General features: G+C 40.7%; 1 protein-coding gene across 1 annotated transcript in view; it reads right to left on the reverse strand.

Annotated features, from left to right (window-relative positions):
- ascc3 (activating signal cointegrator 1 complex subunit 3) overlaps positions 1–25,726 on the reverse strand; it is a 323,589-nt gene that overhangs the window by 259,000 nt on the left and 38,863 nt on the right. Inside the window, 1 exon segment of the mRNA XM_055163753.1 lies at positions 24,610–24,727. Coding sequence (XP_055019728.1) covers positions 24,610–24,727 — 118 coding nt within the window.

A 25,726-nucleotide genomic window follows, 5' to 3' on the forward strand; every position in this document is an offset into this window, starting at 1 on the left:
ACGATACGATACATATCTCGATACAGTGAGCTTACGATTCAGTACGATATATTTCAAATCAATTCAATACAGTTTAATAAAAAATAATGGCTAAATCAAGTCTTTGTTAAACCAATTCTTGTGCAAAGTTAATATGAAACACAAACATTTTAAACATCAAAACAGTGAAAAAGTCAAATGTGTGGCAGTTTCCTTTCTCTAAACAAGCAATAAAACTGTAGCTCTGTAACAAAAAAACAGGTAAAATATACAGAAATATCGATATAGCAGCTCACAATATCAATTCTGTATCTGCATCACATTAAACGATATTGATTATGAGTATTTCGATATGTTTACACACCCCTAGTTGGTTATAATATTCGCAGTTGGACAAATATGAATCTCATGCTCAAATTCAGGCCTATAACTTCCAGCCTCGATGAGCTTCATTAGGCTGGATTCGAACCCTACAGGTCCACTTCTTTACGCAGTCTGTGGATGTACCAGAGTTTTCAGTGCGTTTCCGTCTGAACCTTTCCCTGCCTCCTCCACCTCTCCATCTTGTCGTCTGGTTCAGTATCTGCAGCTGTGATCACCTCCGAACCTTCGGCTTCTCATTTCCTCAAACAGTCAGAGCGGCGCAGTCACGGGGAAACGCTCACGACACGTTTGGTTTGTTTTCACGGCTCTGGACGAGGAGTGAACGGAATATAAAGGACTGCTCAATCAAAGAAATAATTAAAATCTGTATGTGACCAAACACGCCGGGCCTGGAGACGAAACTATTATCTGAAAATAAAGTGAAAATTGGTCACTTGGATGGGGAAAAGTAATTTGTGTTAGGTTGAGTTCACACTTGCAATGGTCGGTCTGGACTTTGGTACTTTCTGGTTCTTTGGTATTGGCACCTGAATAGTAGAATAAAAGAGTAAATGAGTGCGTATTGATACACATCAGTATCCTGGTTATTATCCTGGTTATGTCAGTATTCGGGATACTGCGTACATACATACATGCATGCTGAGAAACTGGGACACTCGAATCCCTGTGTACATGATCAACTGTAGTATCCCGGGTTCTTGACATAATCTTACAAATGCACAAGCGGAAAAATTTACTTATATCAATTTAATAAACCAGGAAAAATACAAACCATGAGCTCCTTTAGCAGAGGAAGCTCAGGAGGTTTAGATATCCCACAATCCACTGCACAGATCAAACCCAACTGATTCTTCACTCAAATCTTCTGCATAAATAAACTCAACTTTACAACATCTAAAGAATAAAAACTATAGAGCCACATCAGCCCGTTTGATAATATAATTCGGCTCTGATCACATTTGTTTACGTTTTACAGAAACGAAACTTAAAACCACATGGCTCATTTGCATAAACTGTGTTAGGACACGACTCGGTGGATGGTGTGTGTTCTTTGTGTGACAGAGGAGGTGCAAATGATAGTGTGTTCTGTGTGTATATCGTATAGGAGATAGTTCATGTTTTAGTTTTTCTGCGATCATATGTGAGCAGGTCACACGAGTGCAGATTGTACATGTGCAGATTTAGTGCAGTTTTTTATTCTACAGTCATTTCACTCATGTCGGTCACTTTATTTAAGTTGTTCACTTTATTTATGTCTCTACTGTTGAGATGAAAAGACTGGAAAGTGTTTGTCTTTTGGATGCATGCGCACTCAACTGTTATTGTAGCAAGTGAAACACGGGATACTGCGTATCAATGTGTGTACATGTGTATCCACAGTATTCCTGGTTACTGCTACATAAAGTTGAGTGCGCATGCATCAAAAGACAAACACTTTCGATTATTTCATCTTCAATCGAGCGACATAAATAACATGTACGCCACAGTATTCCGGTTACTATCGGAATATACCAGCTACAGTATCCTGGTTTCTATTAACCTGGATACTGCGTTTACATGCACCATGAAGAAACCGGGACACTCAAAAAACCTGATCATAACCGGGATACTGATGTGCATGTAAACACACTCATTGTATCTAATCACTTGTTTTGCCCTCATCATTGTCTGTTTCCTCAAATCTCTACACAGCAAAGTGATGCACAATCATGGACACTTTTTGGTCCGGAAGTCCCTTGTTGAAGTTAAGCATTCAGTTTTTTACAATAATCATTTCCATATCCTCCAATTCCTGATCTGGAACCATGTCTGGTGCTGTGTGGTGCAAAGGCAAATGTTTGGTAACCTTGAGCATCAAGATGGATTCTCACAATATTTTTGAGTTCACAGACTCAGAGAATCCATCTTGGCAATCCATCTCCTCGTGTGGAAGTTAAAGGTGAAGCGCCCAACAAACCAAAACAATCATGGCGATGCTGACAGACGTACTTCAGCCTAATTGAGCGAAAATACCAATGTTTGTTTTTTGGGGGTGAAAAATGTGCGTTTTGTGCGTTTGTGGATCGTGCTTTTGTCTCAACTGGATGTAACAAAAGTCAGATTTTTTGACTTGTTCCGCTGTTGTGACACTTGTTTTCTGTTCCAGATTGATAAATGCCCGTATGATCTGCTGAAAGTTTGAAGCCGTGGAAAAGCAAAGATGACAAAAGCACAGAGAGAGATAGAGTTCAAAGAGGTTATAAATTACTATATGCCAAATGCCAAACGACTCAAAACGAATATAAACTTTTTTCGCAGATACATTTTTGTGGAGGAAAATTTAGATACTTCTTATTCTGACGTTGAACAACACTTGCTTTTAATGCGTGTCTTTTTTTAAAGTTATTTTATCATAGCTTGTATTTTACTGTCTGCTGTTATTATTATTATTGATTGTTTTATGTTGTGCCATTAACACCGAGGCAAGTTTCTAGTTTGTGAACTTTGTAATTAAATGCAATGCCAATAAAGGGCATTCTGATGCAAATAAATGATAAACAACACAAATTCTCTTCGCATTATGAAGTGTAGCAGCAGAGGAAAAAGTTCCGTAACAGATTTGTGTCCTTCTCTCTCCCACACATACACTTACAGTAGAGTGCTGAAGGAGGAGTGTGCTTAATGACCCAGACAGCAGCATTAGCACAAACACGCCGTGGGGGTCCGTTTCTACCTGGACAGAGCGCAGAGCTGTCAGTGTCCCACAGGGGGCAGTCTCAGCGGGGGGGCACAACTCCTCAAAGACAACACCACTCAAACTTCTGCTTCTGACTCTAGCATCTCACTCATTTAGAGTTAATGAAAAGAAAGAGGTGGAAGAAGAGGAAATCTATAGGAGACAGAGACGGTTGCATTAACGGTACAGTAAAAAAAAACACGATGAAAAGCAGCAGAGGATACGCACAATCAACGAGCTTTCTATTAAGCTGGTTTAGAACAAATTGAACAATGAAGAAATTGTAAAAATAAATAAATAATGTTATAATACAAGACATCTTTTTTTTTCCATGAATTTGAGCAAAATTCTTTCCCCAGTACAGATCTAGTCTCTAATATGAGCAGCTCTTGTGGTCAGATTAAGTCAGTCGTGTACTCGCCAGAGGTGGGACCGAGTCGTTGTTTTGCGAGTCTCAAGTAAGTCTCAAGTCTTTGACCTCAAGTCCGAGTCAAGTCCCAAGTCAAATACAGGCAAGTCCAAGTCGAGTCTCGAGTCACTGGCCCATAAGTCCAAGTCAAGTCCAAGTTGTTTGCTTTGAGCTTCAAGTCTATGCAAGTCTTTAAACCACAATACCAAATACATCTTCAATTTTTGCAATACATATGATTTTTAAACAAAATTGTATTTAAAAAAGTCAGGGTATATTTATTATGAGTATTTATAAAGTATACAAGAGTTGTAGAAATTAATTTAGTTAATTTTAAATTTGTAAATGTCTTGACAAGATCTTAGTGTGAATCATTATGGTCAGAACAGAAAGAAATCAGATTTAAAAGTGCTTCTCAAGTCACAGGTTTGAAGTCCGAGTCAAGTCCCAAGTCACTGACCTTCAAGTCCAAGTCGAGTCTCAAGTATTAGTCCATTTTATCAAGTCTCAAGTCGTAAAAGAGTGACTCAAGTCTGATTCGAGTCCAAGTCACGACTTGCGAGTCCCACCTCTGGTACTCACTGCATCGAATTATAAAACATTTAATTGTCTGAGAATCAGCTTTTAGGATTAGCGTGATCGTAACCTCCGCTCTGGCGTATGAAATTTTGTTAAATATAATTTGGGGTGAAAAGTTAAGTTGCTTGGGAAGCCTTAAGTCAGTAATAACTTTGGACCAGGGGCGGTGCCGGGGCTCTAGCCTCCCCTAGAACGATCAACGCACCCCCACAGACTTTTATAGGATATTCAATCTCGACTAAAAATGTTCAAATGTCTACTAGGGCTGGGTATCATTAAGAAGTTGCCGATACGATACATACCTCGATACACAGGCCATGATACGATACATATTTCGATACAGTCCATTTTCGATTCGATATGATATATTTCAAATCGATTCGATACGGCTCAATAAAAAATAAAGGCTAAATCATGGCTGTGATACTAAAAGTCTTTGTTAAACCACTTCTTGTCCAAATTTCATATGAAACACAAACATTTTAATCCTCAAAACAGTAAAAATGTCAAATGTGTTGCATAAATGAGTTTCCTTCCTCTGAACAAACAACAAAACTGTAGCACTGTAACAAAATAATTTAGTAAAATACACCTAAAAATACTCTTGGTGATATATCGATACAGCAGCCCACGATATCGATACTGTATCATCACATTAAACGATACGATATATCGATATTCTGATATTTTTGCACACCCCTAATGTCTACCACAGTGTTCAAAATAAAACAATAATTCGATATTAGGTTTAATAAATCACTATAGGGGTTAGAATTAGAATTCAGATTTAAAAATGCTTCTCAAGTTTTCTCAAGTCACAGGCCTCAAGTCCAAGTCGAGTCCCAAGTCTTAGTCCATTTTATCAAGTCAAGTCTCAAGTCCTAAAAATAATGACTCAAGTCTGACTCGAGTCCAAGTCACGACTTGCAAGTCCCCACCTCTGGTACTCGAAGAAACAAATTATAAAGCATTTTATTGTCTGAGAGTCAGGAAGTGTGCTTTTAACATGCTAGTTGCTGTTAGGATTAGGACCCTAACCAATGCAAACCCATAGATTTTTTCTTAATTTTATTTTATAGGATATTCAATCTAAACTAAAAATGTTCAAATGTCCACCACAGTGTTCAAAATGAGACAACAATAAAACAATAATTTGATATTAGGTTTAATAAATTACTATAAGGGTTAAAAACATGTAGATTGGTTTAAAACAGAGACGGTAACATGGTAGGGGCTGGGGCTGCGTTCACATCCATAAAAGACTCTAAATGAGAGATGGGCAATTATTTTTTCCATGGGGCCACCTGGGAAACAGAAAATATTGTGGAGGGCCGGGCCAAAATGCTTAACTCAATTGTATTTCTTTATTAAAAACAGTAAATATCATTGTTTTGATGCGCTGGTCAGACTGGTACGAGTTTATGTTCTGACTGAGCAATGAAAAAGCGAGGTCGCCTTACAAAATACGTCATTAAAAAGACACCTCTAAAATACAAGCAATGCATCTTTAGTCCGTGTATGTTGTAAAATGATAAAATATGTTTATTTTGTAATTCCAAATAAGGTCCCGGGAGCTGGAAAATGCCCAGGTCTGCTCTAAATGAACATGTTCAGTGCTCAAGCTCCTCCAACCAAAAATATCTGCAGTTTTTCACCCTTTAACAGTGTTGGGAAGGTGACTTTTAAAATGTAATCCCCTACAGATTACAGATTACATACCCCAAAATGTAGTTTGTAACGTAATCCATTAAATTACTTAAAGTGAGTAATGTAATCTGAATACTTTGGATTACTTGATTTGCTGTAGAGAAGCAAAGACGAGGAAATCTTCACATAAGAAGTTTTGTCTAATAAAAGAAAATGAAAAGGCAGAGTTTTTACTTTACCACATTAAAAATATTATTGATAGAAGAAGCACGGTCTGCGCAGCATGGTTTAGTCTGGGTTTAGTCCTGGGTTTAGTTCCTAGTTTAGACCTGGTTTAGTCCTGGTTTAGGTCTGGTTTAGTCCTGGTTTAGTCCTGGTTTAGACCTGTTTAGTCCTGTTAAATCCTGGTTTAGTCCCTGGTTTAGTTCCTGGTTTAGACCTGGTTTAGACCTGGTTTAGTCCTGGTTTAGTCCCTGGTTTAGTCCCTGGTTTAGTTCCTGGTTTAGACCTGGTTTAGACCTGGTTTAGACCTGGTTTAGTCCTGGTTTAGTCCTGGTTTTAGTTCGTAGTTTAGACCTGGTTTAGACCTGGTTTAGACCTGGTTTAGTCCTGGTTTAGACCTGGTTTAGTCCTGGTTTAGTTCCTGGTTTAGACCTGGTTTAGTTCCTGGTTTAGACCTGGTTTAGTCCTGGTTTAGTCCTGGTTTAGACCTGGTTTAGTCCTGGTTTAGACCTGTTTAGTCCTGTTAAATCCTGGTTTAGTTCTGGTTTAGTCCTGGTTTAGACCTAGTTTAGTCCTGGTTTAGTTCCTGGTTTAGTCCTGGTTTAGACCTGGTTTAGACCTGTTAAATCCTGGTTTAGTTCTGGTTTAGTTCCTGGTTTAGTCCTGGTTTAGTTCTGGTTTAGACCTGTTTAGTCCTGTTAAATCCTGGTTTAGACCTGGTTTAGACCTGGTTTAGTCCTGGTTTAGACCTGGTTTAGACCTGGTTTAGTCCTGGTTTAGTTCTGGTTTAGTTCTGGTTTAGTTCCTGGTTTAGTTTTAGACCTGGTTTAGTCCTGGTTTAGACCTGGTTTAGACCTGGTTTAGTATCTTGCAATGAGTGGAATTACCAAGAAAAAAAAAAAAAAAAAAAGGGATATAGCCCCAAATGTGAAAACAGGAAAATCCCGCCGTGTAATCCATTTATTTCAACAAAGTAACTGTAATCCAATTACCACTCACTGAAACAGTAACTGTAACCGAATACAGTTACTCATAATTTGTACTCTGATTACATAACTCCGGTACATGTAATCTGTTACTCCCCAACACTGCCCTTTAAGGCAATAAAAATCTGGTACAGCTGCTTCAAAACAATAAAAAATATATATACACACAGTCCAAAGTCTCACCAAACTTTTGAGATCTCAGCTTACTGCAGCTCCACTAAATCGTGCGGAGGATTCGCCGATTGAGATAAACAGGTACATGCCAAAAAACGCAAACTGCAATTTAAACAGCTAATCAGCGAGAGACAGGCGTTCCCTCCAAATCCTGCTCCTCCCGATGCCATGGAAATAGTGAGAAATTTAATCAGGCTTTTTAACCCCTCCTGAATCCACTCCCGTCTCCCTGGAAACGCTAATCTCAAAAGCTGTCAGCGAAGTTGGATTTTTATTTTTATTTTTTTTAACGAAGATCAAAACTTTGGCACAACGAAATAACATCAGATGGGGATTGGAAGGAAGCCGCTTTTGTTTAGGGAAATGCCGTAAGGAAACGTGCGCGTCAAGACGAAGGAACTGTTAGAGATATAATTAAAAGAAAAGAGAGAATCATTTCAAAACATTTAATCGATCAAAACTGTCAAAAGCCTGATTTATTTCACCATAATCTGTTACACCGAGCCCCTGAAGCTGAACAAAATTTGCATTGACATCTGTAAATTATGCATGTGTTGAAAAGTTCGGTTTGCGTACTCATTTTCGCGAGTAATTTGAATTTTATGTTTCTCATAATTACTGCACGTTGTACGCAGAAATGGCACCAGTTTGAGGACGGGAAAAGCATACAAATTCCTTGCCAGATAAAAGGAATTCAGCTAAAAATTGTCTGTACCTGCAAAATCCAGAAATGTTTGCACAGGTCGGACACGATGTAAGTTACAAAGAGTCTGGAGGGTGGGGAATTTTATACGTTTGTGTACGTTTTGTAAATAAATAAAGACAGAATTTAATGACGAAATAATTTACAACAATCAGATCAATTCGCAGTTTCGGTCACATGTTTTTTAATTTGTTTTGGTTTTTAGTTTTCATATACCGGGGTGAGAATGTACGTGTATGTGTTGATTCCAAATTAGGTTATTTTCAGCATATGCTTTTATATCTTAAATAATTAATGCATTACGCAACCTCCATACTTCAAACAGATTTGAGTCAATATTTTAACGCAGTTTACTACTAAATCCCCACACAGGCATCTCTACTGATTAATACAATATACTCAAAAATGCAACATGTCTATTATTGAGTGCGTATACATACACATCAATAACCCGGTTATGATCAGGTTTTTTGAGTATCCTGGTTTCTTCATGGTGCATGTAAACGCAGTAACCCGGTTTCAGTAACCCGGTTATGGCAGTATCCCGGTTATCAGAAACCGGGTTACTGTAGCTGGTTTATTCCGATAGTAACCGGGTTACTTGTGGCATGTAAACGCAGTACCCGGTTACTGCAACATAAAGGTGAGTCGCATGTGTCCAAAAGACACTTTCCAGCCTTTCACCACAACAATAGCAACATAAATAAATTGACCAACATAAATAAAGTGACCAAACGAGTGAAATGACTGTAAAATAAAGAGCTGTGCTAAACCTGCACACGTACAATCTGCACTTGTACAATCTGCACTCGTGTGACGCTGAAAAGCTAAAACATGAACTATCTCCTATACTCTATATGCACGGAACACACTTACCATCATTAGCACCTCTTCTGTCACAGAAATAACACACACATAATCCACAGAGTCGTGTCATTTAGTCCAAAAGAAACTGATCGCATCAGCGGCGCAAGGAGCGAGTTGTTTTTTATCGCCGCTAACAGTTTATGCTAATTAGCCAAACGGTCTTAAGTTTCGTTTCTGTAAAACGTAAACAAATGTGATCAGAGCTGAATTATCTGATCAAACGGGCTGATGTGTCTATAGTGTTTATGGTTTATATGTTGTAAAGTTGAGTTTATTTATGCAGAAGATTTTAATGAAGAATCTGCACAGTGGATTGTGGGAGATCTCGTAGCTCCTTAGCTTCTTATGCTAAAGGAGCTCACGGTTTGTATTTTTCCTGGTTTATGAAATCGATTTAAGTGAATTTTGCGCCTGCGCATTTGTAAGATTATGTCAAGAAACCGGGATACTCCATTTGATCATGTATACGCGGATATGAGTGTCCTGGTTTCTCAGTGCGCATGTAAACGCAGTAACCCGAATACTGACATAACCGGGATATGGCTAATAACCGGGTTATTGATGTGCATGTATACACACTCACTGGTCATTTTTATTCCATCTATACATTTTTTTCCGCTTATCAGGGGTCGGGTCGCGGGGCAGCAGTCTGAGCACGGACTCCCAGATTTCTTTCCCCTAGGACGCTTCCTCCAGCTCCTCCATTGGGACCCCGAGGCGACCCAGCGTGTCCCCGAGGCGACCCAGCGTGTCCTGGGTCTTCCCCCGGGGCCTTCTCCCGGTGGGACAAGCCCGGAACACCTGTGCTACTCCGAGCTCCTCCCGTGTGACTGAGCTCCTCTACCCTGATTCATCAACCGGTTTCACTTCGTAGAAACCGTCTGCCCTCGCAGCATTAGGATTCGTTCGCTCGACATTAGGCCCAAGTGGTCGAAGTGAGAGTCAGATGAAAAAAAATTGCCAATGCTTCCTTTTCTTTTTCTCTCTCTCTCTCAATGCTTTCTCTTCTCTTTTCTTCTCTCTCTCTCTGCTCTCAATCCTTTCTTCTCTTTTTCTCTTTCTCTCTCTCAATGCTTTCTTCTTTTTCTCTTTCTCTCTCTTCTCAATGCTTCCTTCTTTCTCTTCTCTCTCTCTCTCTTTCAATGCTTTCTTCTCTCTCTCTGTCAATCCTTTCTTCTCTCTCTCTGTCAATCCTTTCTTCTCTCTCTCTCTCAATCCTTTCTTTCTCTCTCTCTCTCAATGCTTTCTTCTCTTTCTCTCTCTCTTTCAATGCTTTCTTCTCTTTCTCTGTCTCTTTCTCAATGCTTTCTTCTCTCTCTCTGTCAATCCTTTCTTCTCTCTCTTTCTCAATGCTTTCTTCTCTCTCTCTGTCAATCCTTTCTTCTCTCTCTCTCAATCCTTTCTTCTCTCTCTCTCTCAATGCTTTCTTCTCCAAAAAAGATTTATTGCATCCTCCACCGAGTTGTGGGCAAAATTAACATACATATTTACAAAAATAACTGTGCTTAACTAAAGCAAAAGCAACAGAAAGTAACGCAACAAAAGAAAACACCCCACAGGCGCCCGGCTGCACTGATGGTGATGCCCCGACTGGTTAAACCGCTTCCACTTTTATAATGCCCAGGAAGGAAGTCCCTCCCCCTGGGTTTGCACCAACTCACAGGTTAGATTATTGCAACTTCCCTGTTTTCCTGGTGTGCCACATACAATTCTTATCTGAGGCCTAAATCCCCCTTTAAAATTAAAACAGTGCTCAAATCAACTAGAAACGCTGTAACCAAAATCCTACAAACCAATTTCATTAAACAAAAAGAACCAATTCTGAGACTTCCCACCACATAGTCTGGGCCAACCCCTCCCCCTGAGCCTATAAATATGGCTGCCGATAGACACGCCTCGTCTTTTGTTCCCAGACCATGTGGAGTCACAGGTAAAGTGGTAAGTTAAACAAAATGAATAGATATAACCAATTAAAATGAATTTAAAGTAACTGTGTGAATGGTGATCAATTAAACTAAACAAAGACTAAATAAAACAAACCCGGGATAGTAATTATTTAGCTGTTTAGTTGATAGATGTAAATGAAATAAAGTGAAAAAATAGGGACAAAGGCCCTCTTTGTCACAGCGGGTACTTTTTTTATTTAACCAATCGCTGCTATTTGGTCGTGACGTACGTAATGCGCCGCTAAAAGGGCAAACTGGTATATTAAGCTTTTCCCAAATCCCGTAGGAAGAAGGGCAATAACGTCTTTCCCCTTGATAAAATTCACCAAACATTCTCTTTGTTCCGGCTTAAAATCCTCGATCTCGGGAATCGTCGCCAACACCGAATGTCTGGCTCTTTGCTGATTGGCTGGTGCCCGAACTCCCACTTTTGGGTTTGGTGTGGACGCTGAATTTATTACAAAAACTAAACTACGAGAGTGTAGCCGAGCAACAAGTTAGCACAACTCGGACTTTGTTTCCTCTGCATATTTTATTTAATCTATGCACTGTGGTAGAAAGTGATAAAGTAGAAGTAGAAGTAAAGTATAAGTGCTTAAATCTGCACTACTTATTTCAAGATCATTATACATTTCACTTTCATTTCATTTTCACATTTCATTTCAAAATTTTAGTTCTCAAAATCATATTTATTCTTGCAGATTTTCTTTAAAAATAGCCTTTAAGAAGACTTATTTTTTTCTCTTGTATGTTGCAAAATAGATTAACCTTAGAGTACTTCTTCACAATATGATATCAGATTGGTATCGGTACACAAAGGTCAAGTGTCGGTATCAGATCAGAACCCAAAAAAATTGTGTCAACACTACCTCACTACTTCTTGCAAACTGTTTAGTGTATTCTGATTCCTGACCTAGTCACTGGAGAGAAATGAAATTGAGCGGAGGCACTAGGTTCCTCACCCGATCTCTAAGGGAGCGCCCAGACACCTTGCGGAGGAAACTAATTTCGGTCGCTTGTATCCACATTCTCATCCTTTCGGTCATTACCCAAAGCTCATGACCGTTTGTGACTCATTTTTATTATTTAAATGATTAGACTAAAACTGGATCTCGTGACAAGAGCTCTCGTCCCTTCTCTAATGTAAAGTTAAATATCTTGCAATTAATACTGTGAATGGCTTGCTTCTCCACAGATCTGTTCACCCAGCTTGCCTCCATGGAGACGTTTATTACCAACTGCAGAACACTCAGGCAAAATATGAACATCCCTGTGTTTTTAATGCAGGGGTGTCAAACTCATTTTGGTCCAGGGGCCGTAGCCAACCGACTTTGATCCTAAAGGGGCCGGATCAGAAAACTCATGTCATATAAACCCCAAAAATAACAATAAGTTCAAATATTTGTGCAGAGAAACACAAATCTATTACAGAAATCTTTTTTAACTGATGAACTCTTTCTTTTACAAAATATTATAATATTATCAACAACCTGAATCTTTAAGGAAAATCCAATTTCAACACAATGTTTTAACTTTAACTAGTATGCAAATAGGAATAAGTCAATTTTTCTTGGAAAATTCTGCACTCGGCTCCACTTTTCTCATTTGTGACATTTTTCTAATGACGGTGTCACGGTCAACAGTCAAAACGATCGTCCTTTAAGAGTGTTTGGAAAGAGACAAGTCTTCATTTGTGCTACTCTGGTGGGAGGGGCCACGTACAGAGGCGCTAATAAACACCACAGAAAATTAACAAGATTTTAATAGAAAATATCATTAAAATATTTTAGTAGAAAATCAGCCAAGGGCCAGATTAAAGGTCTTGGAGGGCCGGATCTGGCCCCCGGGCCGTATGTTTGACACCTGTGTTTTAATGTTTCATTCATGTTAATTCACCATGTGATATAGAAGTCACTGTGTTCCTTGACGTGATGTGTGTGTTTCTGGACTTTGGAGTGTCAATGGGGTTGGGATATGATGTCATATGGACTATGAGTGTATATGGGTGTATATGAGTGTCTCCAACCTTTAGCATATGCCAATCTATGATAAACACATGTTGGGTCAAAACTACTGTGTATGTTTCTGCTGAAGATACTAACTCAACAAGTTATGCTGGTATAAAGGCACCTGGTTTCTGTGAATGGTCAGAACGGGGGACGTCGTCTGAGGGCGTTGTCCAGGGACGACGACGACACAAAGAGACGCCGTGTGGCTGAATCGTGTAAAATCAACTTGAATCGGAGAGACCTGTACCTGCCTGAGCTAATAAAGAGATGTCTGAGAACTGTTTTAACTCTCCAAGACTCTTTTTTAAGATTCTCTGTTCATGCTGCCTCCAGGAGAAGCTGATCGGCGAGTACTCAGACCACTTCACCGGTCCGATACCACTGTGTATTTTCCTGAACGAGGACCTGCTGCTGTTTACCTCTTTTAAGAAGAAGGTTAAATAGAGACTGTGGAGGCTCTGTGGACACTGAAAACACACTAAAAACAGAAAAGACATTTCTGTTACTCTGTATTCTTTGATACTTTTATTTAGCCTTTGGTGTGGACGCTGAATTTATATTAAAAAAAAAAACTAAACTAGGAGAGTGCAGCCAAGCAACAGCGCTAACTCGGACTTTGTTTACTCTGCATAATTTATTTAATCTATGCACTGTGGTAGAAAGTGATGAAGTAAAAAAGTATAAGTGGGTCTGGTCAAGCAGTAACGGAGGGAAACAGGGGCAGATTTTTTACATTCAAATGTCTCTTATTCAGAAACTAGAGGGACTATTGAAATAAGTAAAGTATCAGAATGTAGGAAAGAGTTACACTCCAACAGGGTCAAGTTAAACCTGTGATATTCTTTCAAGTTGTTGACAAAAAATGAAAAAACTCATGTCGGTAACGGAGGGAATGAAATATGCAACACTTTTTGGGCAATAAATCCAAACAGTGATAACTCTTGGTTCTCACTTACATATCCTTAACAAACTGGTTTGAATATTTGCTTCATATAGTTTTCTACCATATGGTACAAGATTAGGTTGAAAAACCTCTTACTTTTTGAGTCATGAGATTTTTTATTAAGAAAGGTCATGGTAACGGAGGGAAAAGTAACGGAGGGAAAATTGTGCAAACAAGTAGAAGGTGCATGATTTTACATAATTTGTGGCTTTTTTCTTCCAAATACTTTAATATTACTTCAAAATGAAAGGAAACTATTTCTATAAAATATGTCAGTCCTTCCAAGCAAATTTTTATCATTTTAAATACTTTTTTTTTTTTTTAAATCATGTACCATCATCAAACATGATGAAATCAAAGATGTTCCATTTCATACATGGTCTGTTTAAAACATATGGAACTTTAGAACCAAAAATGGTACAGAAAAAAGGTCAACAGTTTCATAAACTAGAGTACATATGTATCTGTTCAATACATTTTTATATCAGATGCATTAACTTGAATTTTTGGCCTTGCTGTTTACTTCTGCTTGACCGGGCCCAAGTGCTTAAATTTGCACTACTTATTTCAAAATCATTATACATTTCACTTTCATTTCATTTTCACATTTCATTTCAAGATTTTAGTCCTCAAAATCGTATTTATTCTTGCAGATTTTCTTTAAAAATTGCCTTTTAGAAGATTTTTTGCTCTTGTATGTTACAAAACTGAATAGCCTTAATGTACGTCTTCACAATATGATATCGGACTGGTATCGGTACACAAAGATCAAGTGTCGGTATCAGATCAGACCCCCCAAAAATTTTATCAACACTACTGAATAGTTACGTACAGCACCAGATAAAAAAAGTTCTGTGGCCAAACTCGAAGCTAAAATATGACTCCTACATATCAGACACAGTTTCGCAGTTTTTAATTATTTTCCCATAGAAAAGACACTTGGTTGCTTGCTTTCCATTACCTAAATAATTGCAACCTTGCGATTTGATTCAACCATTCAAATTCCAATTTGCCGTGCCTTGTCTAGGATTTTTACAAGCAGAAATGTTATTTGCATGAAACTAATATTATTTTTCAACCCATTTGGCAGGTTTCAAAGTAATGTCTCACTTTCGTTCTAACCTGAAATTATGTCAAGCACCTCTGGGTCGTTGGGAAACATTGGCTTATTTCACCAAAAGAAAAACCCGCAGAAATGGTCACAGAGCGTTCACCTGTTTTGGTCCATTACGGTGGCATTTCTCTTATTCATGAGAGATGGTGAAGAGCAGTCTCCTGGGAGGCCAAAGCATGATGGTCCTTATCAAGGCCGGGGCAGATAGCAGCGGAGACGTGGCAGAAATAATGAACAATTGCTTTGAAGAGAAAGGCCAATCTATAGGTAATAGGCTTTTGGGGGGGGGGGATTGGAACCGAAGTGGCAGAGCTGGGAATTACTCATGCTACATACAGATGCTAACCGCTGCTAACTGAGCTAAAAGGAAGTCATTGAGCCGTATGCTGCGTTTTAGAAGATGAAATAAGACGTTTGGATTAGTTTGCAGCTGTGGCTAAGAGGGCTGTACTCAAAACATTGAAATGGCAATACATCGTGACAGAGATGTGTATTGTGTAGTGCTGTCAGGCGATAAAAAAAATTGAGAGATTAATTAATTATGATTTGTAATTAATTAAGTAATATGGGCCCTTTAAGACACCACTGACCACTGACTGAAACGACTAAAGCCCTACAGCCCTAACACAAAGTTAACTTGAACTTGGTAACATTCAGTAAACATTATTAAAAGGTATTAACATGTCCACATTTCAGCAGTTGCAGAGAAAATTTTATTTGGATGCAAAAGGATTTTTTTCAAATATTTGCAGATTCGAAGATGAAGTTACGGTATTGCAGTCTGATCAATTTTAAAAAGGTTTGATCGTTAAAATTCATAATATTCTGTCAGACATGGACTGTACCGTTACTCTAGAACACTTAAAGGTTGTATGGAGGATTTTTTTTTTTGTTTCAAATTGTCATTGAAAGTTTAAAATACCAGTACAGAGACGCAACAGCCTTGTAATTATGATGACCAAAAAAAAAAAGAATGAAAATCTATCAACTGTCGACGTAGTGAGGCCAGATAAACATCAGCCAATAGATAACGAAGCTCCCTCTTTATCTATTGGCTGTCAGGTCGTCAATCAAACTCCCTACGATTCTAGTGTAACTGATGCAGGGATTACGTGGTTTACGCAGCGGTTCTTAGAGGCTTTTTAAAACTGTAGCTTAATCACGATTCGCACAAAGTTCATTGCGATGGCGGACGAGAATCCACGACCGGTTCGCCGCAAAAGAAAGTCCGTTTTTGAGGTCGCTGAAAGAAGAAGAGAAGAAGGGGAAAAGGAGCGAAGACAAACTGAGGTGATTCTTGGAGATTCCTTCCAGCGATGGCGCGACTGAAGTGGACAAAGGGTCTAAAAACTGACGCGTCGGTCGCTAAATTATATCTGGACAGGTCACTTCAACAGTAATTCTGAAGGTGCACTGGATGTAAACAAGCGTGATTTCTAGAGTAAAGAGGCGGGAGGAGGTGTTTCTACTGAGGGAGCTGTGGAGGAGGAAGGTGGTGTCACTCATGCCCTTAAAAAATCATCTGTACAACCTTTAAAAGATGCATGGCAGAAGGACTTGGGTGCGCTCATAACTGATGTTCAATGTTGCATTTATCAAAACTCAGACCGTAAAAACGTTTTCTTCTGTTAATCCTTTATGCGACTGATGTAAACAGCAGCCGGCCTCAAGAGCACACATTTTGGAACGGCTCTAACGTTACATTATACTGGAAAAGCATATTTGATATTTTGTCAAAAACTCTTGCTCTCGTTGGAGTGAAGTTCGCAGCTGTTGAACTATCAAACCCTCAAATCCATATGGCGCGCTTTGTGATGCTTTTTGCGCGGAGATTAATCTTGCTAAACAAATTAAATAACCTCATCTCATTCGATCTTAATGAAAGACATTAGGAAACATATACATACAATTACAAAAAATATGGTACTCACTCAAGGGAAATCTGAATATTTTCTTCTACTTGGCAACCATTTATAGATTTCTACAACTTCAAAAATGTGTAAAAACTGAGTTGAAAAATATATTATGATGAATCCTCCGGTCTGTCTTTTTTTAGTTTGTTTGTCTGGTTTTGTTTTATAATCTATGTTATATTGTATAATCTATATGTACGCTTGATTTATGGCAGAGGTCTTCAACATGGGGGGTTGCAACATCTTTGGTTGATTCTTAGACTTTTTTTTTTCTTCATTTCATTTCTTCCTTTTTGAAGGCTGAAGATGAACTGGTTTTCAGCGGGTTCCGTCTGTGCGCTCGTTCATCACGTCTGTGTCTCCCTCATCATTCCCTCGTGTCTCGCTCCCTGTCAAACTGAAAACAGCTCTGCGAGGATTTTACCTTTTCTTCGAGGTTACATGAGAAGAATTCTGTTACAGCTTTACTTTTACACACAGCGGAACTTAAGGTCCGCACGTACTAGCGCGCATCAGGAAGGGGTCGGTCAACTTCATTCCCAGGGCGTATTAATCAGCTTCCTCTGTCCACGGAGCGACCGGGAGAGGATGAAGAGCGACCGGGAGAGGACGAGGAGCGACCGGGAGAGGACGAGGAGCGACCGGGAGAGGACGAGGAGTGACCGGGAGAGGACGAGGAGTGACCGGGAGAGGAGGGGGAGCGACCGGGAAAGGAGGAGGAGTGACCGGGAGAGGACGAAGAGCGACCGGGAGAGGACGGGGAGCGACCGGGGAGAGGAGGGGAGCGACGGGAGAGGACGGGGAGCGACGGAGAGACGAGGAGTGACCGGGAGAGGACGAGAGCGACCGGGAGAGGACGGGGAGCGACCGGGAGAGGACGGGAGCGACCGGGAGAGGACGAGGAGCGACCGGGAGAGGAGGGGGAGCGACCGGGAGAGGACGAGAGCGACCGGGAGAGGAGGAGCGACCGGGAGAGGACGAGGAGTGACCGGGAGAGGACGAGGAGTGACCGGGAGAGGACGAAGAGCGACCGGAAAGGAGGAGGAGCGACCGGGAGAGGACGAGGAGCGACCGGGAGAGGACGAGGAGCGACCGGGAGAGGACGAAGAGCGACCGGGAGAGGACGAGGAGCGACCGGAGAGGAAGAGGAGCGACCGGGGAGGACGGGACGGCGACGGGAGAGGACGGGGAGCGACCCGGAGAGGACGAGGAGTGACCGGGAGAGGACGAAGAGCAACTGGGAGGAAGGAGGAGGAGCGACCGGGAGAGAGAGAGGAGCGACCGGGAGGAGGAGAGGACGAGGAGCGACCGGGAGAGCAGGGGAGCGACCCGGAGAGGACGAAGAGTGACCGGGAGAGGACGAGGAGCGACCGGGAGAGGACGAGGAGCGACCCGGAGAGGAGGGAGGAGCGACCGGGAGAGGAGGAGGAGCGACCGGGAGAAGACGAGGAGCGACCGGGAGAAGACGAGGAGCGACCGGGAGAAGACGGGGAGCGACCGGGAGAAGACGAGGAGCGACCGGGAGAAGACGAGGAGCGACCGGGAGAACACGAGGAATGACCAAGACAGGAAGAGAGAGTCGTGTCTTTCCTCTCACTCCTCAGATCAGAATGACCTTTGGAAAAATTCTGTGTCCCAAATCAAACTCCTGTCCGTGCGCGCTGTGGCTTCTCTCTTCTTTAATCGGATCGTTAAAAAAGTCACACTTTGAGCCCATTTTCCATGACGCCGCTGCTCCATTGCTCTGGCCTTCTCAGAGTCACCGCGAGCACCAAATGCAGCTTAAACTTCAGGCCTGAGTTTAGCCTTGGCCAGAGGCTTATTTAAACTATTTCTGTCATGGAACGAGTTGAGGCTTAAACTGGAGAAGGAGCCAGTTTCAGTTCAGGATTTCAGGATAAGCCTGGACTTGATAAGCGACTTAGATGGAATACCCCCTTAGAATTGAATTACAATAACAGAGTAGTTGTTTATACATGATATGAGGCCCAATTTAATATAAAACACAATTGTATGTCATATATATATGCTCCAGCTCTCCATCAGTTTGGGGGTCCATGGCCTAAAAACGTTGAACCCCTCATGTATGGAAAATTTAAATAAAGAGAATTAACAGGGTATCCCCACGTTTGACAACCCTAAATTTAAGACTTTTTCAAGACCTTTTAAAGACCTTTTAAATGAAAATTAAGACCAAAATCAACCCATTATGCAGGCAGAAAACACCAGATCCAATTCTAATAATGACCATTACTCACTGCTTTAAATAACAAAAAATACTTTTATTATAAAGTCTCATTTAGAACTCATTTATAGTAGTATGCACTGCTTGTAAAATGGCCAAAAATAATAAGTTACAACATTCTAACAAGTCAAACTGAGTATTGTTTGTGCATACTCCAAATTAGACGTTCATTTAAGTTATGTGATTTTAGGTTGTTCTTTTTTTTCCCCTCCCTCCATTTAACATCGCATTGCAGCCCGGTTGAGTATACAAAAAAAAAAATAGACTAATGAAATTTAAGACCTTTATGAAAAAAAATATGACCTGGACAGCATAATTAAAGACTTTTTTTAAGGCCTTCGTTTAGGAACATGAAATTTAAGACCTTTTTAAGACTTTTAAGACCCCACAGCCACCCTGATTAAAAAATAAAAAAAAACGTATTAACATGTAAATTTGGGTTCATAACAGCTCTTACCAAAAACGCATTAAGTCTCATCCGTCTTGTTCTGACGTGACGCTTTTTAATGTCTCAGCGCGTGCATTAAAAAGACGACTTATGGCACCAAACACTTATTAACCCACAATAACCGCCGCTATCACGCCGCATCAACCGGCTTTGTCATTCGCGGCGATGCTTAACGAAAAGCAGGCGTCGTCCGCGGCTTCATCTGAGGTCCTTTCTAGATTAATGGACTAATCTATTTGCTACTCGGGGACACATTACGCCTCATTATAAGGGAGGATATTACAAGTGCGGTGTTATTTTTCCAACAGATATTAAACAACAATCATGTCCATTATCGCAAATCTCTGGACCTGTGCTATCAGATGACAGAAGATCTCGGCTCTTGGTCTCCCGTTGGACTGTTCAAAGCCAGCTATCATCCACACAGTAATGACAGCCCCTTATCAGAGCAGAGAGGAGAGGAGGCAGGGTACAAAGAGGCATCCAATGTAATCTTCTCTCCTCTTATGTTGTGAAAGATGGGCTCTGATTATACCATCAAACAGTGCGAGCGATTTGAGAGATACAAAAGTGATGGCTTTGTTGTGCTCGGGGTATAATATCGTGTCGCGTTCGGGATTGGCAGTGAAATGGCGGTGATAATGGTGGACAGCAGTGACCCCTGTGTACGATAACTCACTTAAAAGAGTCTATTAGCGGTTCGAGGCAGGACCAGCGTGTAATTATGTGAGGCAAAGAGCAGAGATGAGAGCGATGAGGGCTTTTAAAAGAGTACAATTGAACATGAAGAATCTTGTTTACTTTGTTAAGGAAAATCGCCCCGCAAAATTCATTTCCGTCTAATTGGAATCGCAATTTGAACGGTGCCGGTTGGAAAGTCAGAAATAACAAAACGCGGCGTTTCAAAAGGATGTTAAAGGATGTTTCCCCTGGAGAAGTTATTGGTTTGCCTGGTTCGACTACGGTATTAAACTTATCCATCTTGCATTTCATTACAGGTGTTTTGATTGCCGCCAAAAAATAAAAATTTAATTAAAAATGTATAATTGAAAAATGCCTTCTTACTGTGAGCGAGGTCACTTCTCCTCAAATCTTACTTTTAACTTGTGTCTGCAGAAAGAGATAAGTTTCCATGGAGATCTTCCACAAGTAACATTAAACTGTGCACCTTTAATGTTTAACGTTTCCCCCATGTAGACGACACTTGTTTCCTTAATGACGTGTTTTGAAACCTCGGCTGTGTCACTAAAGACGAGATTTGACGACCATTAGAAACGGTTCCAGTTTTTCACGTGTAAACAGAGGCTGCGATAGGTCGGGGCTAGGGATGGGCATTCGATGAAATTTTCTTAATCGATCTTCGAAAGAATTAACGATTGATTATCGATTAATCATTAACATTTTTATATTAAAATGATCATCATTATTATTACTATCTGCACTACTAATCTGCGTAAATAAATTCAACTTTACGACATATAAACCGTAACGACTCTAGAGCCACATCAATCCGTTTGAGATTATAATGTTTTTAATTCAGTTTTGCGCAACTCTCACAGAAACAAAACTTAAAACCGCATCACTAATTTGCATAAACTAAGCGAAGATAAAACTACAGCTCTTGATGTGGTTCAGCTTCTGTTGGATTAAAAGACATGACTCAGGTGAATACAGGTTAGTGTGACCATATTTGCGTTTGTCAAAACCAGGACACCGTACGGGGGGAGGGAGGTGGGGACTCGTCATCCGACATTGAGCGACTCTCACCTGGTAAAACTTTTTCCCACTGGACACCGAAACATATGTGCTGCTTTATACACTGTGCACATGGACTCACACTTGTCCCGAACGCAACGGAAAGCGTGGAATTTCTTGTACAAGTCATTGTTAAATATGCATTTGCGCTTCGGTACGCAGCAGACTGAACGTTTGTGTCTCGCTCCTTCTGAGTGCAGAGAGACACATGTACAGACACCTGTTTGGTCACGCTACGCACAGCAACCTACATTCAGTTTGTCGATTAAAATTAACGTAATCGATGAAATTGTTAATGATCAATTATCCATTAATCGATTAATCATGCCCATCCCTAGTCGGGGCCACTACAACCCACACTAGGGTGACCAATAGGATTCAAGGATACATTTTTGCCGATTTTTTTCCAAAGTTTATCAAAGTAGTGACGATTGTAGCTTCCGGAAAACACACAACACAAAACACGAGCAATGTAAAGATCGCGGTGCTGCGGTGCACAGTTTTAGAAATAATGAGGAGCGGACGTATTTTAAGGATAATTTTGGAAAAAGTGACTTTTATAGATTTCAAAGTGATGACGTTGTTTATAAAGTGGAAAACAGCGATAGCGACAGAATTTCGGAGAGTAAAACTTACGAAGGTGAGAATGCCGGTGATGTGTCTGTATAGAGTCCTGTGATATTCAAACAAACTATCAAGGACTTTATACTCTATTATGAACCAAAATTTCCCCAAAATCTGGATGTTGCTCAGGCGAGTCCTTTCAAATATTTCAGTCTTTTTTTCAGTCTATTTCAGTCAACAAAATTTTAAAATTGTACATATATAGGCTGCATCTGAATATACAGTAAGCTGCAGGTGTCCACGTCTTCAAGAACATTTTCAAGTTCGGGTCGTCTGCTTTTATCTCCTGTGAAAGATTTTGTCATCTTTTTGCGTTGAGTCAGTTCGTCACGCTGCCGTCGCCAAAATCTCACCATCGACTCTTTGACGCCGAGCTCACGTGCAGCAGCTCGAGTTCTTTCTTCAACAGCCTTTGCCTTTAACTTAAAAGCTGCATCATCTGCATTTCTTTGTGTGTTTTCCACAATGAGGGTGTGTGTATGAAGCGCAAAATAACAGGGGTGTAACGACATCCAAGTCTCAAGATACAATATTGTCACGGTGCGATCTTTTTGGCGATATCGTGGGAAAGCTCACGATTAGGGATGTAACAATATTTTCACAATATACATCTCACGGAACGATATTTATTGCGATATTTTGTGGAGTCTAACAAAACTGTTAATATGCTACTTTTTCCTCTTAAAATGCCTCGACAAGACTTAATCCAAAGAACTAAGACTTAAAAATGCTTAGAACTGTTATTTCTTCTTGTAGTCTGCACTGAAATGGAGCAAAGGATCATGGTCTATGTAGTTCCCGCTGTCTTTTTTGTTTTTAGCTATTGCTGCACCATAACTCTTAATTTAAGCAGAGAGACTTGTAATTCGATATATTGTGATGGTCCACGATATTATTGTGAGAACTTTGACGATACGATATCACGATATTTTGAATTGTTTGATTGACACATCCCTAAAAATAACTGTTCAAAACACAATCAAACTAGAATCTTCCTCTGCCCGCGCTCTACTGCTCATGTCTCCTGCAGAAAGAGTCTCTGTCCTGTCTGGGATCGTGTCAGTGTCTTGGAGGATTTCAGCAGATTTCAGACTCTCTCGGAGGGCTAGGCTACTTGTATCTATCAGGTCTGAGTGGATGTCCGGCTACTGAAGCTTAAGACGTTTCTTCTCATCATTTACACACACGGGTAAGACGTATCCCCCTCACTAATGTTCATTTAGCATCATAACTTATTTTATCACATGGCGATAAACTGTTTTAGTGCACTCATAACAATCTGTGCTGCCAAACCACAGACCGTATATATCAGGGGTGCGCAATACCTCAATCCCGATCTACCAGTCGATCGCCAAGGTCGTGTGGGTAGATCGCCGTGTCTTAGTACTCGACTCGATCGCATTTGGACTCGGTCTTGTCTCTCACTCGAGGTCTGACACTCAACAAGTGTGATCATATTTCATTACGGCCGCTGCTGTTGGTAATAAACTTGTAGCGGGTGCAGGAGCGTGTGGGGCGTCTCAGTGCAGCCTGTGCGCTCATTTGAAACCCGCGGAGACTCTACGGCGCATCACAAACACACACGCTCCCTATGCACGGCTCGTCTGCGACAGCGTGTGCCCTCGTGTACCAGCGTGCATCACAGGGCAGGTTCAACTTCCTAAACATCCTACCTGTCCATCTGCCTCACGTCAGCACGCCGCCCCTCGCCTTTTCACGCTCTCGCTCCTTCCTGCGTACAGCGAACACAAGCCCCTCCCACAGTGCGGCTGATTAGAAGAGCAAGACCAAATGTGAAGCAAAAACCAGTCTAAATTTGTGTTCCAGTGTTGGCACAAAGCAGGTCTACAGCATAGAGCGGATCTACAGAACAGACCTACTGCCACATTTGGCTGAAGTTTGTCTAACAAAAGTGCACAAATGCATCTGTGTTTGTCACGATGTGTGCGTTTGGTTTGGTAAACGTGCAGAGGCTGGTAAATATCACTGCAAAACCAGAAAAGAATGCAACTCCAGTTTGGAACTTTAAAAAACAGGTATAAAAATCTTCCTTCACTTTTTTCACAGTTTTGTGTAAAGTGCCAGAGGAAGTTCTCTTAAAGAAGAGGTTCTCAAACTGTGGGTGAGGGTCCAAAAAAGGGGCACAGAGTGTTTCAGTGCAGTTTGATTGGCTTTGTATTAGGTAGATCATTTTGACTTGGTCATTTTGTAAGTAGCTCCCGTGCTGAAAAAGTGTGAGCACCTCTGGTCTATATGAATGAACAATGTGCCAAACAAAGAATCCATCCATATATTTCGCCACATCGTTGTTTAAGCTGAAGGGTTCAAAGTGTGAGAAAAAAGTAGCGGCTTATAGTCCAGAAATGACTGTAAAATCATTAAAAGCTCATAAAATACCCTCCCCAAACACATCAGAGACTCATCCACACTCCCCATGTTTAAAGAAAACCCATATCTTTAAAACCACCTTTCATTTCTTTTGTTTGCCTTTGTCTGTCTCCTCATGTAAAGCGTCTTTGAGCATCTTGAAAAGCCTTATACAAGTGTTAATATGATTATTATAAAGTTGATTTTGCACCAATTATCCCACTTAAAGATTAAAAATGAAAAAAAAAGCGCAATCAGCTCTTTTTGTAGAGTTATTTGGCCGCCAAGTTTTTGTTTTATTGCCTTTAAACTTTATATTATTATTAATTTTGCATATCTCCAGAACTTCCATTAAGATATTACCAATTATCTCCAACCTGTATTTGTGAGAAGATGTTTTTTGCATATCTGTTTGTCACATTTGTCCTTTTATCCATGAGGTAAAAGGCAAATAAATGGCTAAAGTTGTTTTTTTTAATCGTACAGTGACGGTGAGAAAGTAATGTTTCCCTTGGATCGATGCAGCTTGTCTACACCATCGTATAAAAGCGTGTGTTTATGGTTCAGGTGTGGTTGTACCTCCTGCGTGCGGGGCTCTGTCAGGGGGAGCGTTCAGCAGCGAGTCCACAATGGAGGTCCTCTTCTGCAGCAGCACAGAGATCATCTCCAGTCCCTCTGGGCCCAGCAGCTCAAACAGCTGGAGACACATACACAGAAACAGAATCAATGAAGAGGCCAAAACAAGCTCTATCGGATACGTTCACTTCAAACAATGGATGAAAAGGACAAAACAAACCCAACTGAACCGTGTTTATATCTACTGTACTATTTTAATATTTATAAAACTTGTGTATTTGGCAAAAAGAAGAATAACATTTGTTGCACCTTGTAGCAGTCAGTGGACACCATAGACTGTGTAAAGAAGTGGACTAAGGCTATGTTCAGACTGCAGGGCTTAACGCTCAATTCCGATTTTTTGGTGAAATCCGATGTTTTTGCGAGGTCGTTCACATTTCCAATTAAATGTTACTTGTATGTGATCCCCTGTGTGCACATTAAACGGCCCGAAAATGTCCCGCATGCGCACTGGAGACACGACGACGTCAACCGCAGCGAGCGTGCTCTGTGTTTACGGAAGTTGTCCAAACATGGACGCAGCATTGAGCACCTGGAGATTTTAAAGTTCCTCTCGTACCGGAGCCAGAACATGAACAACTTATTTGTTTTAAGGAGATTGAGAAGGAGAAGGACGAGGTTTTTGGCCGTGGTGTTTTGTGGGACAGCGGCAGCGACGTCCGTTGAAAGGAACGTGTGGATGTGGAGACGGAGCCAAGAGTGGTGAGTGGTGATGTGCTTTGCTTCAGTGACACGGAGTTCATTAACAATTTTCATCTACTTCAGGGCAGAATAGTGACGTTTGTGGCTTGTTGATAACGTGTAGGTCGGATGAATATGTGCTTTGGCCGTTCAGACTGAAGTCCACATGACAAAAGATCAGATATGTATCAGTTTCAGGAGCACAGATCCAAGTGTCCTGGGTCACATTTGAAAAAATCGGATCTGTGTCGTTCAGACTGTCATTAAAAGCTCAGATACAGATCACATAGAGGCCAAAAAATCAGATTTGGGTCACTTCAGGCTGCAGTCTGAACGTAGCCTTAGAGTCTCTTTACATGAGAACGCTTGCGGGTAAAAA

The sequence above is a fragment of the Boleophthalmus pectinirostris genome, unplaced genomic scaffold (assembly GCF_026225935.1).
Source record: "Boleophthalmus pectinirostris isolate CB_2022bp ecotype Guang Dong unplaced genomic scaffold, ASM2622593v1 HiC_scaffold_6, whole genome shotgun sequence".
NCBI lineage: Eukaryota > Metazoa > Chordata > Actinopteri > Gobiiformes > Gobiidae > Boleophthalmus > Boleophthalmus pectinirostris.